Here is a 16,666-nt window from a genome sequence, read left to right as displayed (position 1 = left end):
CTCTTTCCTGCCTATGCAGGGGGTCGGACTCGATGATCTATTGAGGTCCCTTCCGACCCTAACATCTATGAATCTATGAATTTGCCACTTTTGGGTGTAACCATCCGAGGCTGAGTTTAGAGTGAAATACTTCAACCGTTTTGAGAACTCATATAGTTAGTACCTGGCCAAGGGCGATGTAATCTCTTATAGAGTGCAGGCCTTCACATTGCAGATGTTTTTACGACATAAACACCAGATGATCTTTGCCATTTTTGGTTTGTCCAAGACTAGCAGAATCAGCTTCTTAAATTAAACTGATTTTCAAGATTAGTTGGAAGACTTAACAGGGGCTTAAATTATGCCAGCTGTATTTCAAGGATAATGATGCCATTCAAGTTGTTTCAGTGAAGGATCATCAAACTCATCAGGAGGCTGCTCTTCTACTTCACCAGGCAAAGTTACTGTTGATGCAAAAGAACCAAAAGAAAGTGATTGTCTGCATTTTTTTAAATTAACATAAGTGTTTTCTTATGGCTTGGTAATTCTTCATTGTGATTACATTTCACTTGAGCAGAACTGTAAGTCAGATCCAGAAAGGGACTTCAGGTACCAAGAATTGGAGCATAGGCAGAATTTAGATACTTAAGTCTACAATTACAGTCTGGAAAGCCCCCACTGCTGGTCAGTGCCCCGGGATTTTTTATACTGTAGGTCCTCAAGTTCCTAAAGCTCTGTTTCACATTTGCCCAGAAGCATCTTGGTTTTGACAAATCTGAGCAACTTGGCTCTTAGCTCACAACTGAGCCATTCAGGAGCCACAGACTAGCAACTTCTCTCTTTTTCTTTCCCAAGGAGTTTGATCCAGTAGTTTCTCTCAAAGTATACATAGCAGATCAGGTTCTTCAAAGAGGACTGTGGCAACCACCAAGTCCTTGTAAGAATGAGTAAGAGAAGAAAGTGGTGGTTGGATGGAGGGGGTAGGTAGTCTCATCCTTACCTTCTCTTCCAGAGCTTAGTGGTTAAAATAGTCACTCAGCATGTGGGAGACCCAAGTCCAATTCTTTCCTCTAGCTAAGGGGTTCAACCCCTGACCTCCCAAGGGACTGCCTTAACAACCAGGTGAAAAGTTATTTTGGAGGATTGGGTCATTCTCCATCCTTCCTGTTGAAACACAGTCCTCAAAGCTGCTCCCTCCTCCATTTTTTTTGTTTTAATGGACATAAAATGGAGACTACTGATGTAGTGAATTCAACACTACCATGACTGAAAAATAATACACACTTGCTGGTTTTATACAACCATGTTATCAGTTGCCCTCCTCACTTTTTAAAAGTTTTTAGATTGTAATACTCCAACAGTTCACAGCTTCACCCTCCCAGTTCTGATGCTGTCCATTAGAAGAGCAAGTTCATTACGGTGAAACATTTAGGCCTCTTTCCTCACAGAAGTACAGTCTGTGGTTTTGGCCACAATCTTTCCACAGAAGTCCAGCCATTCAAGGGAGATCTGTATCACAGTGGGCTGAAGCATGATCTAACACTGAATATGTTGTCTGTATCAGACTCAAGGGTCTTGCAATTACCATTTTGTTGATATAGTGCAACAAATCACATCCCTTCCCTTGTCTCTAATTGCAAGTGCCACAATGGTATAGTAACTCTGCTTTTTATTGAAACAGATTCATCTAACCTCAGCAGAGAAGGGAGAAAGACAATAAAACACATTCAGCCACCCACTCTTAACAAAGCACTGAAGTTTTTTACTTCATATTTCATGAACTCTGCAGGGAAACATTTCTAACACCTGACATTTTAGTAATACCTAACAATTATGTTTACCATTTCATTCCAAGCAACTGTACAAAATATGTAAGCCCATATACAGAAGTCACATCTGCCATCGCTGAAATAGAGCCATTTTTAATCATGCATTGGTATGGAAATCCTGTTATTTGTATGGAAAGCTATACAGTCTGGCTCCCTTCTATCACAACTCTGTATTGTCCTCTAGAGTTGCTAGAGCTCCCTACCCTAGTATTATGGGATATTTTTGCTTCTGCTTGAAGCATATTAGGACTGTCAGTACAAAGGTTTGCTAGGGCCCATAGCCCTACAGTGTATCATATTACTACCTTCTAATGGAACAGGCAGTAAAGTGTGTGGGGGTAGTGGAGGTAAGCTAAGTGGATGTTCATGAGAGGCATAGGTTTGGCAAGTTTTTATTGCTTTAGTCCAGGTCTTATGTAGCAGGAGGATGCTTCAGGTATCTCTCAGAAATGCTAAAAGCTTATATTCTGTGAATGGGGAGGTTGCTTTTGGTTATAGATTTTTCAGGCCCCCAGAGCTGGTATCTCTAGAAATCCAAATGCTTGATGAAAACTCATTCACCCTCTTACAATATGATACATAAGGGGTTTTATGACTTCTTCTCTCTATTTCTTCAAGGAAGCCTATCAGACCATCTCACAAACCTAGTAATTCTGTTTCTAAAATAGAATTGCTTCCTTTCATTCCCATTCTTTTCCTTTTAATGCATCACTGTACCTCTGTTGGAGAACCATTTTGAGAGCACAGTATTAGGTCCTGAACCTGTGTAACACTGAGCACTTCTTACAGCATGCTGAACACCCTCAATCTGAATTGATGTCAGTGGGAGTTGAGGATAGGCAGTACCTTAGCAGCAGCTGATTCCTGGTTTACATGATTTGTACAGCTCACAGCATTCAGCGATTGCAAGTCTTCATTTGGCAAAGTCTGACTCATTTATGCAATTTGTTTGCACTCTTCCTTTTGATAGTAGTAGAAGGGCATAAAAGAAAACGAACAAGTATGTGTATATTTGTGTATTATCATAATGTAAGTCTAATCCTTTGTTTGAAAAAGGTGATGCTTATTGCTGCTCTTTTGTGTAGTGTTCAGAGTGCTAGGTTCTGCACAACAGTTTTCTTTTGCTGTTCTACCTCTTTCTTGTACGGGGTTCCTTCATTCCACCACACCAAACTATAAAGCATATAGGGTGACCTTTTCTCACCCCAGGCACTTTGGATGTAGTCCTGTTGTCCTTTTCTTATCCAACAGGGATACTGGTATCCCTTACCCCACCCCTGTTATATTTGCAAAAAAAAAAAAAATGCTCAAACTGCCACATAATAGAAATGCAGCCGAGAACTGGCTTATTCTGTCAGTTCCCTTTGCTCACCAACAGAAAACATATGAGGGCTCCCTCCTCTGTGGAACAGCCATCCATCTATAGAGTTCAGGCCACCCTTAACACTCTTCTCATATCATGGGTGTCAACAGTGAGTTCCCTCCTCCCCTGAGGCCACAATGCTTGCATGTAGCATACTAACACATCCAATTAAAATAGTTTCAACAAGTTGAAACAAATATAGTCACCTTCAGGTTGCATGAAGAATAATATTTGAGAATTCATCAATTTACCCCGATCCTTGCATTCAAAGCATAAGGAAATGGTGCTACCTGACCATGCATATGGTCTTAAAAATAAAAATAACTTAAAAATAAAAATACAAAGTGACTTTTAATGTTAGTCATCCCATACAGTTTTCAGGCTGAACACTGACATGAGATGTATGTTTTCAAGTACAGGGATAATGGGGGCCATATAAAAAGAGAGCTTACATTAGACAGACATTTTTACATTATTGCTAGTTGCCTAAACTCAGCAGGTGAACGTTATAATAATAAATGCTTTGCTACAGAAAAATAGAAAGTGTCTCTCTGGCAAATGGATTGGAAAAATAGCATGTCAAGAGTTCTATAATACAATTAATCTCCACTCTTGAAAACATTTCTATCATGTGGGATAAATCAAACAGACTAATCTTACATACATAGACATGCATTTTAAAGTGTTTTATTTTCAAGGTCTTTTCTTTTCTGCTTAATTGCTTTTCTTCTTTGATGTTGATATAATTTTAATACCAGTTAATTTTTCAAACAGTCATCAGCAGTTTGTTTGTATCAATTAATTTATTTAATATACTAACTTAGTATTATTTTCTTTATTACTGCAGTCTAGAAAAGAAATTAAAGTATGCCGTGGTAGAAGAACTGAGCAATAGGTTGATTTGAGATAAAAGTGTGCTGTTTTTATACATTTTCAAATGATAAATCAGTCTGTACTAGACACTATTATGAAACTGACCAGTAGCAAAGCATACTGCAGTGAGCTATTCCTTCCTCATTGGCTGGTTATGCATGAAGAAATTTGGGAGAGGCACACTGAGTAAGATTGAAACTGTTCCTGTGGTGGGTGGTGCCAACCTATCACTAGTTCAGCTGGCAGCAGCTGTTGTGTTAGAAGCTCTGGCTACATTAAAGTTGGTTGGACTTCTAGAATTTATTGTCTTGCCTCTTTCTTACATCTCTGAAAGGTACCTATGTCTGACACACTGGGAAGAAACCAAGCTGTTTCCATAAGTACATGGAGCTGATGTCTTAGGCAAAGATAGACTTCCATGTTCCAGGTACACAGCAAAGGTTTGCCCTGCAGTTCTAGGACCGTGTAACTTTGCAGTGATCTTTTTGTCCATGTCAGATACCAGACTGGAGTAGACTGAAGTACAAAGCTCTTTGAAACAGCTCCCTTGCTGAAGTAAAACTAGCGATACTTGAGACTTTGCCAAAAGAGCACACTAATAATAATAGAGGTTTTGTAAGTATCAGAGTATCTTTAGTCAAGTAATTATAAAGAATGGCCATCATAGAATCATAGAACAAGAGAGGGAACAAGTTGAAAAGCAGAACTGTGTAAATATCTTTATTGTTTGGACCTTGAGCTCCATCTGGGTGTTCACTGAAATTGGCCCTGAACCATTGTAAAATGAAGTCAAAGGAAAGACCCCCAAGGACTTCAGCAGGCACTGAATTAGGCCCAGAATGAGCTGGACACCAAGTTTAAAGTATTATTGTGAGTGCTTATAGAGATTTAACTAGTCTGCAAATCCAAAGGAGTTGTTTATTATAGAAAAGAGGGGAAGTTAACATTGAAAACCAAATTCTCTTCACAACTACCATAAAATAACTAGCAATGCACAAGTATAAATAAGTAAAATTTGGCCCTTATGTTTAAAGTAACTACATTCTGTAGTCCACATGTAAGTACTTTTGCTCAACCAAGAACTGCTGAGTTTAGCCCCATGGTTTTTTCTCCTTCAAAACATAAATCAACTTTACTTTCTCTGCCTATACCATCTCTTGCCCTGCTTTTGATGACCTGAGTGCCTCTTGCTCATGTTTCAGATATACAGCTTTTCACCTCCTACTCATCCTTCTTTTGAGAAGGCCTCGGGCTGATAAGAAATTGTAGTGTATTGCTTATGCACTGCCAGCACTCTGCAGTTGCTCCCTTAAGTGCCTGCTGTGCCCAACACCTAGTAACTTCCTACTCTGCTTCCTTTCCTCCTGCCACTGCTTGCATAATTGTGCAAAGCAGTTGTTAATTGGACTTTGTGTATATAGCGCCGGTGGCAACACAAGCTCTGAACTCATGTAAATTGTGGTAATTTTTGGGTGCGTCACAAAACATCATATCCTCAGCGCCCCTCAAAGTCCTGCAAAATCCCACACACTGCAGCAAAAGAAACAAGCATTTTTAAGACACTCAGCAAGCAATAGTTTTCAGGCAATTATCAGGCTTTTGGATTATCCAGATAATTGAAGGCATGTTAAAAGTCTCTGGATAATTGAAATTTGCATCCAGATCACGCAACCAGTAGCAGAGCCTTGAAAGCAACAAGCATTACAATCCCAGTTGTGCCTGTCAAGCACAGCCCTGAACAAGGGGTAAAGCTGGACCTGTGTCACTACAGGAGCTGCTCCAGGGTAGCTAAGCAACTGTGCCTATTTTAGGTGGGTGCAGCTCTGTTGGCTGGTGTGTGTGGAGGGAGTGTGGGGCAAAGTGAGTTGTGGCCCAGTCTCTCCTCACTGCAGGGGAGTGGTTAAGAAACATGTGGGTGCTAGTTCAGAGATCATCTTGTGCTCATGGACACATACAGGGTCTGATTGTGCCAAGCCAGGTGGGAGAGGGAAAAGACTTTTCACGCTGCACCTACCCTTCCTGCATGAGTACAGAGGATGGCCACGTTCTAACTCTGTAAGTGATATGTGGTGTCTAGCAATTGGTTTCAAAGGGCCATGTTGTGCTTTCCTCTAGGAGAGTTGGGAAACTCCAGTTTTCTTCAAAATCATCCTGTAGTGGGGTATGAAAGCTTCTGCCTTATCCACAGAGATGGGTCCTCCTAACCTGCTGAAATCTCATGGGCTCCAGAGGAATCAACCATTCTCAGAGGACCTCCATGGAAACTGTATGGAGACCCAGAACCTCTTCTGGCCCTCTATATTTCCTTTGGCAGTGCTCTTATCCTAGGTGCCAGAATCATAGTAGTTCTCTACCCATATCAGAACCAAGAGCCAAAATGCAGGGAGTCCATAGGAGACAAGGATTCACATGGCAGCCTCATCTTTCATAGTAAACCTGCAGCGAGATTTTCTCCAGAGAGAGACACTCCACTGGCCTTTCCTTCTTTGATCCAGATCCCATAGCCTCAGATGTGACGAGGTCACCCAGAGCAGCATCTGCAGATTCACAGAGATTCTTTTATTGGCTCAGTGACATCTTTCTAACAAAATTTGGGTGTTGGATTCATAACTTGTCATCACTTATTTGAGGAAAAAAAATTCAGGTGATAATCTGGTTCTATTTGTATCGAAATTCTGTGACTGGTACTTGTGACAGAATCCTAAAAAATGAGTCCACCCATGCTAAGAAAAGTGCCCTAGTGCTTCTTGGTTTCCCTCTTATATTGTTTAACCTTTCCTGTATCACTCTAATCATGCCTTCCTGTTCTGTCACACTGGATGTTATTTGTGCATAATGAGTACTCTGGGGACCTAGTCCCTAATGACTTTCAAGCACTGTGTAACCTGGATTCTGCTATCCATGTACTGCATTTAGTCCTTTCAAGGTCATTTCATTTCTAATGAATATTGCTTTCTCACTTGTTCAGCCACCCTCTGTCCTCTACTGCAGCAGCAGACAGATGGTTGCAAAAAATTCCCTCTGTAATGAAACTTGTTAGAGGAGACTGCTTAAGGGCTCAGAGAATATCATTTGCCAAGCAGAGATGGTCTCTTACTAAGAGTTAAAGAACTCTGTTGGAAAATGGAGGTATTATTAAAATGCAGTGGTTTTCAAATTATGTTCAACAGACCACCAATAATAGACACCAGTGCTCATGTCAGAGGGATGAAATACCTGGCAGGTCTCAATCAGTGGCACTTCCTATAAGTTGTAGACTCATACAGCACTCCTACATTAACTGCCCAACTACTCTGAGGCCTATTTTTTGTATTTAAGCATAAATTTTATACCTATAAAAACCACACCTTTTCCCCGAACACACATATATTGTACAGGTATAAATCCTACTGGTGTAATTTCTATCAGATATGCACCTAAATTACAGAGTAATTAGCTACACACATTACAAATTTCAAGATTTGTTTTCTGCAAATATGCTCATTTCCCTTGACTTTCATGGTTATTCCTACCAACGTTCTGGTATATTCTTTTACAGTTCTTAGCGCTTCTTATTTTTACCACAGCCTGAGTTTTTAAGCCAGGCTTGTTGTACTGGCTGTCACACTCTTCTGAATGGCTCAATATCTCCATTTTATCATCTTCCATAGAGCAACTAGTCTTGTACCAAAGAATTGTCTTCAAATCCATTTGCTCTTATTTGCTTAATTTCATGCAATCTCCTTCTTACACTTTCCTTTTCTTGGTCACTGCCGTCCTCAGCACCTCCCAGCACCAGTTTTTCCAGGCTTTATACCCCCAAGATCCTTGCAGCCAGGGAAGTTTTGATGTGACTTTCTTTAGTGTCCATTAACACAATTCTAAATTATGCAATGTGTTCTGTACACTCTCAGTTCTAGCCATTAAATGAAACTCCATCTGCTCTCTGTTCCCAAGGGTGGTGTAGTTACTTTCCCTGCATCACTACTAGACAAAACTTTACAGTCCCACCCATAACTGCTAATCTGGTGTGTTTTGGGACCACACATTTCCATAGTCACTCATTCCTCTCTCCACATTGACTGTTTTTAGAAGCATTCTAGACAAGATCTCCTGGGTCCCATCCTATATTCTTGTTAATCTTCCTCTCAGCTCAGTAGCTGGTTTGTAAGCCAGGTCTCTTATCACTGATCCCTAAATAAGAGACAGATCATTAGCCATGTTAGTATGAAGTCGGTCAGAAGGCAGGGTAGATACACATCTTTACTGACTAACTAAGTAAGATGTATAGAGCATAAGCTTCAGTGAACCCAAGTTCACTTCATCAGTTGCTGTGAAAGAGCAGCATAGAGCAGAGTATAAAGTGGAGTGAGCGATTAGAATACAATAGGTAGGAAAGCAGGAAGGAGAGAGAAGGGAGAAATGAGGAGGGGGAATGCTGTGGGTGACATACAAGCCAAGAACTGATAGGAACAAAGGGGACATCCAGGTAATGAGGTAAGAAACCATAGTCCCTGTTTAAACCATATTTAACACAGTCCAGTTTGTGGATGATTTCTTGTTTTGAAATTTCCCATTCAAACTGTTTTTAATTTTTTTTTTCTGCCTGAGAACAGCAATCCTGAGGTCAGCAATTGAGTGCCCAGGGTGGTTGATGTGTTCTGTTACAGGCTTTTGTGCTCTTCTGTGACTGTCATATCCATGTTCATTCATTCTTATACATGCATTAGTAGGAGTGTTGCTAGCAGATCGAGGGAAATAATTATTCCCCTCTATTCTGCACTGGTAAGGCCACATCTGGAGTACTGTGTCTGGTTTTGCCCCCACCCCGTATAGAAAGGACGAGTTGGAGAAGCTCACAGAAAGTGTAGTAATGACTTTTCCTCAATTTGGGGGACTATAAAAATGGAAGCTAACCTAAGGTTTTTTAAAAAGAAAGAGAAGAACTTTCAAACTCATTTTATCCTGCTGGCAATCTTTCAGTCATAAAACAATTGCTAGGATACCAAATGTGTACGAGTGACTTTTCTTTTTAAAATATGGATTATTCACATCCACTGAAATCCCCAACAACTACACAGGTCTAATTTTCCTCTTCCCCTGTCACAAAGCCACCTGAGAAAACTAAAAACAGTCCAACGGTAAAACCTGAATGTTTTCCTTAAGATGAAATCTTCATAGGAGTTTGAGGTCCCATTTCTATTTGATTAAAAACTGGGATCTTCTATCCTTCTCTCACAGTAGGTAACTTCTTCAGTATTGTCTAATAATGAACCAGTAGAGTCAAAGTTGGCACCTATGACATACAGGAAATGTCTGTGCTAGAGAAGCAGTGCTTCAGAAGACTAATATTCTGCAAACAAATCAGTTATTTATAATTGTCTTGTCTTTAGCTGTAAATTTAAGTAATGATCTTTTTATAGAGTTGAAAAGGAACAGACAGGTTTAATTGAAAGGAATGAAATCTACATAAGCACCTGTTTTGTTTTTAAACTTTATAGGAAGTCAATGTATTGACAGTAGCATTGGTCAACCAAGACAGAGAAAAAAATTCTGAGAAGCGAAGCCAAGGTCTAAAATCAGAGAAGGAAGCACTGCTAATAGGTAAGACAACTCAGCACTAGTTCAGCACTGCCTGTGACAACTCAGCTTACGAGAGTAAGCAACCTAAAACTAAGTTTTATCATCCGTGTATATTTGCTTCTATCTTCACTGTACCAGAAATACTTATTTTTTCACTTGGATGCATAGTGGTTGTAGTAGGAACATTCCTGTAATCCTCACTTGCATAATTAAACCTTCTCCGGCTAGATATTCCTACTGAATTTAACATAAGGACTGCTCATATGAGAGAGAGTTGCAGGATCTGCTCTTTTGCTTGTCTCGTTGTTACAGATAGATGAAGAATGTAATTGTACTAAGCAAGGGCTTAGAGAATAGAACAGCGTATGTTATCGCCTGCCTGTGACAAAGAAAATGGCTGAAAGAGAATGGAAACAATATTATTAAACTGTTGACGAAAAAACTGTGTATAATGGATACCTTAAGAAGGATGCATTTACTCTTTCACAATAGGTGCCAGATAGCTGGCATGAGGATATGAAAAGAATGTACTTCAAGGAAACTGTTTAAGGGTACCATCTGCTGTTGGGAAGTTAAGGTTCCCTGACATTATTCAACTAAAAATCTCTAGTTGTACACATTCTTCACCTATGACATACTGGATGAAAACCTGGGTCTTCTGAAGTCATTGCATGGTTCACCATTAAGTTCAGGGGGTTTGGCTAGTCACCTACTGAGAATGCACTCCCTAAAGTACGTGATGAGGTAGAGGTGCCATTGGTATTGCCATTCAATATTTCACAAGCATTAAACTTCTCAAGAAAAAAAACAAAAGCAGAGTTCCTAATATGTTAGCATCTCTGTAACCCGACTCAGTAATTACAAGCATATGTTCAAGGAAGCTTTTATTTTTTTCACATTACTTAAAGATGGCCTTAAAGAGGCATAGAAAAGGTATCCGAATTTTTGAACACCCCGTCATGGAGGTGTTTGGATTTGACATTTTGGCTTATTCAATAATAAAATTGTGTCACTAGAAAAATGGGATTATCTTCCTTCCAAGATTTGGTGGGTTTTAGTTCAGAATCAGCTCTAGGAAGATTGAAAAAGACCTTGATCCAGCAAAGACTTAGAGATGTACTTCATGTTCAGCACAGTGCACTGGAAATCTCTCTGAGTCCCATCATATAAAGTAACTCTTTTTCAGGATCTAGACCAGCGCTGTCCAGCTGGCAGCCCACAAAGAATTAGCACGCATTCCATAGGCTCCCGTCCAGGTGCCACTACCCCTCTCATGCCATTGCTTCTGCCACAGCAGTCGGGTTCGTCAGGCTACCCTGCCCTCCTCCAGCTTCTGTTTCCTGTCTCTGTTCCTAAGGGTGCAGCAGTACAATGGGAAGGAACCGAGATGTTTAAGCTGTGTGCACGGTAGGGGGCAGGGGGCCTGTGGTGCATGTGCAGTGGGAAAGGGGGCTGGACTGCTCACACTGTGTGGGGAGAAGGCAGGAGCTAACCTGTTCACACTGCAGGTGGATGCATGGCTGGGAGGGGAGAAGGGGTGCATGGCTGCGAGTATGGTGGGGGGGTTTGTGGTATGTGGCTAGGAGGAGGTGGAGGAGGTAGGCTGTCCATGTGCCCAGGAAGGGGTGGGGAGTTGGGCTGTGCATGCAACTGGGGGAAGGGGGGCAGGGAGCCAGGGTGCCCAATGCTGTGCATGCAGTGGGGAGTATGCTAAGCTGCCTGCATAGTGAGCGGCTCTCAATCTGCGGCCCAATCTTCATGCAGCCCCTGGGACTGTGGCCCACACAGCTTGGACTCCTGGTTGCCCAGAAGTTGAACAGCTGTGATCTAGACCATGAGCATAATAATGCAAGCATAATTGGAAGTATGCAGGTGGAACAGATGCTCTTTGCAATGCTAATACAGAATGAAAAGATTTCCTGTCCTCTTGTACTGTTGCCAATATTTGGAGAGAGGTTTTAGTCAAGATGTATCCTGGTTCCTTCAGTCTCAACACTAGTAATGGGACCTACACTATACAAGATATAATAACCTGTTATTCTAATGTATATACACCATAAATCTTGGTGTTTAAATATAAGGAAGTTCCCCCTAGGTTTCTTAGTTAAGAAACCCGTCTAAAGTGGGTTAAAAATATTGTTCCTGGATCCTATACTTCAACTTTCAGCAAATAGTTATATATACACTGATGACCACTTCATATTCCATTTGTTTATGGGGAGGAAACAGCTAATGCTTTTAATAGCAATGCTGACATCCAACATCCTGCTTTCTCTATTCATCACTATTATGCTGACACTTGATTTTCACTATAGGAAAAACTCTAGATTTAGAATCTGACTCCTTCCAAACCCTTTTTTTCCCAGACCTCTTCAAATGATCTTGTAAATTACAATGAAGTTATTACAAAATTACAAATGGAATTACCTGTCCATTTTAAGGAAAAAAGTATAAGTACGCTCTGGCATGTGGCATGTTACCCCGGGTAGGGTAGGGTAGGGGAGGCTGGGCCCAGCAACTGTGCTGACCCCAGCAGCCTTATCTGGGGTCCTTTGGGAGCTGCAGCCACAGCGATCCTGCAGCAAGGAGCCTGGCCAGCAGCTGGAACATGGCATCAGCCAGCCAGGCTCTGGTTTTGGGTGGTGTGCACTGCAGCCATGTGCACCACCCCGGTTTTTTTAGGCATGGGTTTTTTTTACCCTGGTATCTCCCATGAGCCATCCTCCCCTCCCCCCATGCTGCCAAGTAACAGTGCAGGGAATGCCTGCATGTGCAGTGTGTGCAGTGTGTGGCACCCCAGACAGGTCAGCAGTGCTGCATACTGCACGTCTGCACGCGCCCACAGTAATTATTTGGGAAATTCATGGGAGTCCATTTTGTGACACAGTTACATGAAACATTTTCACAACAGAACGTCCACTGAAGGAGAAAAAGCCATAATTTTACCATTCCAATATCTACAATTTTACATTGGTAAATCAAGCATAAAATTGGTAGTTGAAATGTTTCCAGCAAGTCTTTGTTTAGAAATTCCTTTATTCATCAGTTAATAATCTTGGTCACTTACTTGCAAACTGCTGTCATTCCTGAAGATGAAGGATTGTGTTTACCCTATTATTATGACTGTATTAAAAAATGTGCTATTTGCATTAGTTTATTGGGTTGTGTATGAAAAATGAGAATCATAAATCAGGTGGAAAAACATGCAGAGAAACTTATTCAGAATTATTTTAAGATGTCTGATATATTGTCTCAGGTAATTTCAAGACTATGCATTTGCTTTAATGCAGGTATCATATCCACGTTTCTTCACGTCCATCCTTTTGGAGCCAATATAGAATATCTTTGGTCTTATATGCAGCAGCTGGACTCTAGGGTAAAAAAAGTTTAATCAAAATCTGTTTTCTCTATAGAAATATTGTATTATTCCTTACTTCAGGTTAAACTCTTCATGAGTTTTCATTAGAGAGATAATAGGATGTGGGGCTTGGAGGTTTGCAGCCTTTATTCATTCAGAAATTATATAATGTGTGTTTATATTGAGGTCTTTTGCCTTGTATTATTTTGCTGTATTTTATGGCAAGGAATGCTGTTGTCTTAAATGGCACAGACTGATTGCATGAAGCACAATCCTGAATTACTAGGATTCAGGAAATAGAATTAAAGGTAAGTTTCACTGTGGTCACTAAGATGTGGTAGGAGGAGCAGACGGACCATGTGTTGCACCTGTGTCTTTTGGAGCTCCTTGTATCAAGCACTGTATTCCTTCACCTTACTTTCCTGCTGTCCCTCAGGATAGCTGAGAATTGATGCTTCCATCAGTGGTCCCTCTGCTTGCTTTGGAGTGTGACATCTATGCAGAAAAGGCAGAATGGAGCATAAAGCATTAGCAGAGCTGGAGGCCTGCTATGCTATGGGGAGTTACAGAGTTGACCACAGCAGTCCATAACCTGCAGGAACATACTGTAATGCATTCCATGAAGAACTGTGTGTCTTCCCTCAATCTTTATGAAGAAAGTTCTCTGTTTGCTTGGTGCGAAAAGGTGGGGATACTCGTGTCAATGCAAGGAAAACCATTAATTGAAAAAAAGCCAACTGAAAACGCATATTCCCATTACCACTACATCTTGTCGGTACAATCTGATAATCAGCATTATGTTTCCTCCGTATCATCTCCCATTGCTTTACAAAAATAAGGAATTAAATACCAGCAATGGCATAATTTGGAAGCAGCCATTATATACTTTAACAGTGATTTACATACATGGTTGTTAAAATATAAATTATTAGTTGGATACTGTGGATCAGATCCCATGCTTACTTCAGCTGACTAACGTTCAGACAGTAGCCAGGAGAATGTGCCTTTCCTGCTACCTTGAGTATCTGACACTTCCCTAGAATCCTTTTTCTGTCTTCGTTCAGGATACTGCCCAGGTCATTAAACCTGTGTCAACTCCTGAGCTAGAAGCCCATTGATAACAGAAAGGACCCCAAGCCTTTGGCATTTTACTTCCTGCCGTAGTTTGTTAGTACCTCACAAGCCATCATTTTCCTTTCTTCATAACAAGATGTTTTGATGTGGAGTCAGGCAGCAACGGTTGTGGGACTCTGGAGAAGATTATGTGATAGTTTTTGTTATGTTATTGCTTGTTTATCTGATGTCAAGTTAACTGGCCATCCTGGGTCTTTTTGAAAAGTTGTCAGGGGTGCCCAAATTGTCAGACCAGTGTTTACATTGCAGAACCATACAATCCAAATAAATACATGTCTGCAATTCAAATTCTTTGCCCTCCCTTGCCCCTGCAGAGATCTCAGCCCTTATTCCCTGCCCACGCCTTAGCTTGATGCTGTGTTGTGTTGGCCCATGTGTTCTCCTACTCATGCCTGTACACTTTATTTTCATGCTCTCCATGGAACTACGCGGTGCCCTCACTCATCTTTAGGGGTCTGCCTAAATCACAGAGGAACTTACTAATTTTTGCAGGTTGATCACAGCCTAAAGCTCTAATTCTGCAGTCATCCTATGGCGGCCCTGCCCCTTGGCACCGATTGGCAGAGAGGTCCCGCTTCTCAGTGCTGATTGGCAGAGCGGCCTGGATGGAGAGAGGGAGGAAATGAGGGGATGACTGTCATCTTGACTACTGGCTGCCCTTTTTGCAGCCCTGGCCCTTGGTGTTGATTGGTTGAGAGGCCCTGGCGGGTTGGGGGTGGAGACACTGGGATAGCTGCCATCTTGCCTACTGCCCTTTGTCCTGCCCTGCCACCTTCCCCTTCTGGCAGTGGGGACCTCCTGGGAGGGTTTTTTTAAATTATTTTTATTAAGTTTTTATTGTTGATTTCATGGACAATCCTGGATTTCATGGTTTCCACGAAATCTGTGAAAACATGAATTAAGTAGGTTCCTGGTCATCTTTCAAACCCCTTCTTAAACCCACTGTTTTTGGCTAGGTTTCAGCTGACTGTCTCTCCAGCTTCCCTTCCTTTTCTGCTTTCTTTAATTTACACTGGCAAACATTTAAAATACAGACTGGCTGTGCAACATAATGCAACTCAGATTATAGTTGTCCATATCTTTCCTATCCCACTTTTAGTTGCAGTATCTTCCTTTGTTTAATGTAGGGCCCCAAGACTGCAACCTTTTGTCACACAAGTCCTATTGGCGTCAGTGGGATAACTCCCATGGGTCAGGGCTGCAGAATCAGACCCTAAATTTGGAAACTGCTCATGACAGGGACCCTGCCCCTTTTTGTTTCTGTGTAGTGTGCTAGATGCATTTGCAGTGCTTCGTAACTGCCGTAGAGTACGAACAGCAGAATTTGACCTAAACAGTTTACCTGTTGAAGTAACTGATTTTAGTAACTGCGTACTTATTGATAGTGCAATCCTGAGAGGTAATCTCAGAGGTTAATTTCAGTTACTTTCAGTGGTAACCTTGCTATCCCTTGTCTAAATAGGAATGATAGTTTCAGGGAAACCCGTGCTTCTTGAACTGTCACCATGGAACGCACACACGTGACACCACAGTAACCTGCTATTCATGCCTTTCACAAGAAAGCGTGTAAGATGTGGAACTGATTGTGTTGTGGCTCTGGATTGACTCGTTCTGATACTGATCCTCTGTGTCACCTTTAGCAAACCGCTTCATCTTCCTGCCGCAGAACTCCACAGTAACTCCTTTGGGGGCAGGGAAGAAAAAAGGATGATGGATGGATATTTCCCTTTCTCGCAAGGGTGGTGTGAGGCTTAAATTAGCATGCTTCATATTTGTGAGATGCTTTGAAAATGAAAAAATACTACCACAGGAGCATGCTAATAATATTAATAGATTTGCCATAACTTTCCTATCCACAAAGTCCCCAGATACTGCTGTGTATTACAAGTCTGTTATACAGGCGGCAACAGCACAGATGTCTGCAGTATTCCATGTATTTAGTGAGCGCTCAAAGGACCCAGTCAGCAATAGAGCCCCATTGTGCTAAGTACATGCAAATGCATAGCAAGGCAGACTTACTGCCCAGTGGAAGGAAGAACTACAATACACCAGTGGAGTGATTGAAGCAAAAGCAAACAGAAGTTTTTATAACTCAGTTATTTTCTGTGTATTCCTTTGGTGATATGGTGGGGTAGAGTGGATGGATGTTCTTACTTTATATTTGGCTTTGCCTTTAATATATTTTGTCCATTTTCCCTTTTAAAAAGATATCTCATGCATTATTTTTTGTCTCCTACATTTATTTCCTTTTTTTGTCTTTCATCACATCCACGTGCCTTAACAATGAACTTGAGCCTGTAGAAGGAAAACGATGGTTCAGTTACTGACCTCTTTACTGATCATTCTAGTAAAGATGCATTTGTAACACTGAGTTTTGGCGAGGAGGACTTCTTTCCAATGGGAACTTGACTGAAGCAACCACTTCATAGGGATCACCAAGACACAAATATTCTGATCGACTCTGAGGCAGGAATAATGCCTTCTGGAGCCCTGGAGCTGCTGTCAGATACAGAAAGAGGGTTAGGGGCCTCTTATTTGCAAAAGATTAGCTCCTTTTGGCAATGTTGA

General features: G+C 41.2%; 1 protein-coding gene across 36 annotated transcripts in view; it reads left to right on the top strand.

Annotated features, from left to right (window-relative positions):
- Positions 1 to 16,666, top strand: part of ENOX1 (ecto-NOX disulfide-thiol exchanger 1) — a 542,128-nt gene that overhangs the window by 522,356 nt on the left and 3,106 nt on the right. For 32 of the 36 annotated variants that reach the window (XM_025196209.1, XM_025196210.1, XM_025196207.1 and 29 more), the window contains 2 exons: positions 9,525 to 9,627; positions 12,897 to 12,982. In XM_025196209.1, the coding sequence (XP_025051994.1) occupies positions 9,525 to 9,627; positions 12,897 to 12,982 (189 nt within the window). Of the gene's footprint in view, positions 1 to 4,378; positions 4,472 to 9,524; positions 9,628 to 12,896; positions 12,983 to 13,400; positions 15,311 to 15,738; positions 15,841 to 16,666 lie in introns of those variants that run through there. The other 4 variants (XR_003092514.1, XR_003092515.1, XM_025196208.1 and 1 more) reach the window with 4 other exon arrangements.

Source organism: Alligator sinensis, unplaced genomic scaffold, assembly GCF_000455745.1.
Source record: "Alligator sinensis unplaced genomic scaffold, ASM45574v1 scaffold59_1, whole genome shotgun sequence".
NCBI classification, from domain to species: Eukaryota; Metazoa; Chordata; order Crocodylia; family Alligatoridae; genus Alligator; species Alligator sinensis.
Note: the sequence above shows the minus strand (reverse complement) of the source record. Positions and strands in the feature narration are given on the sequence as shown.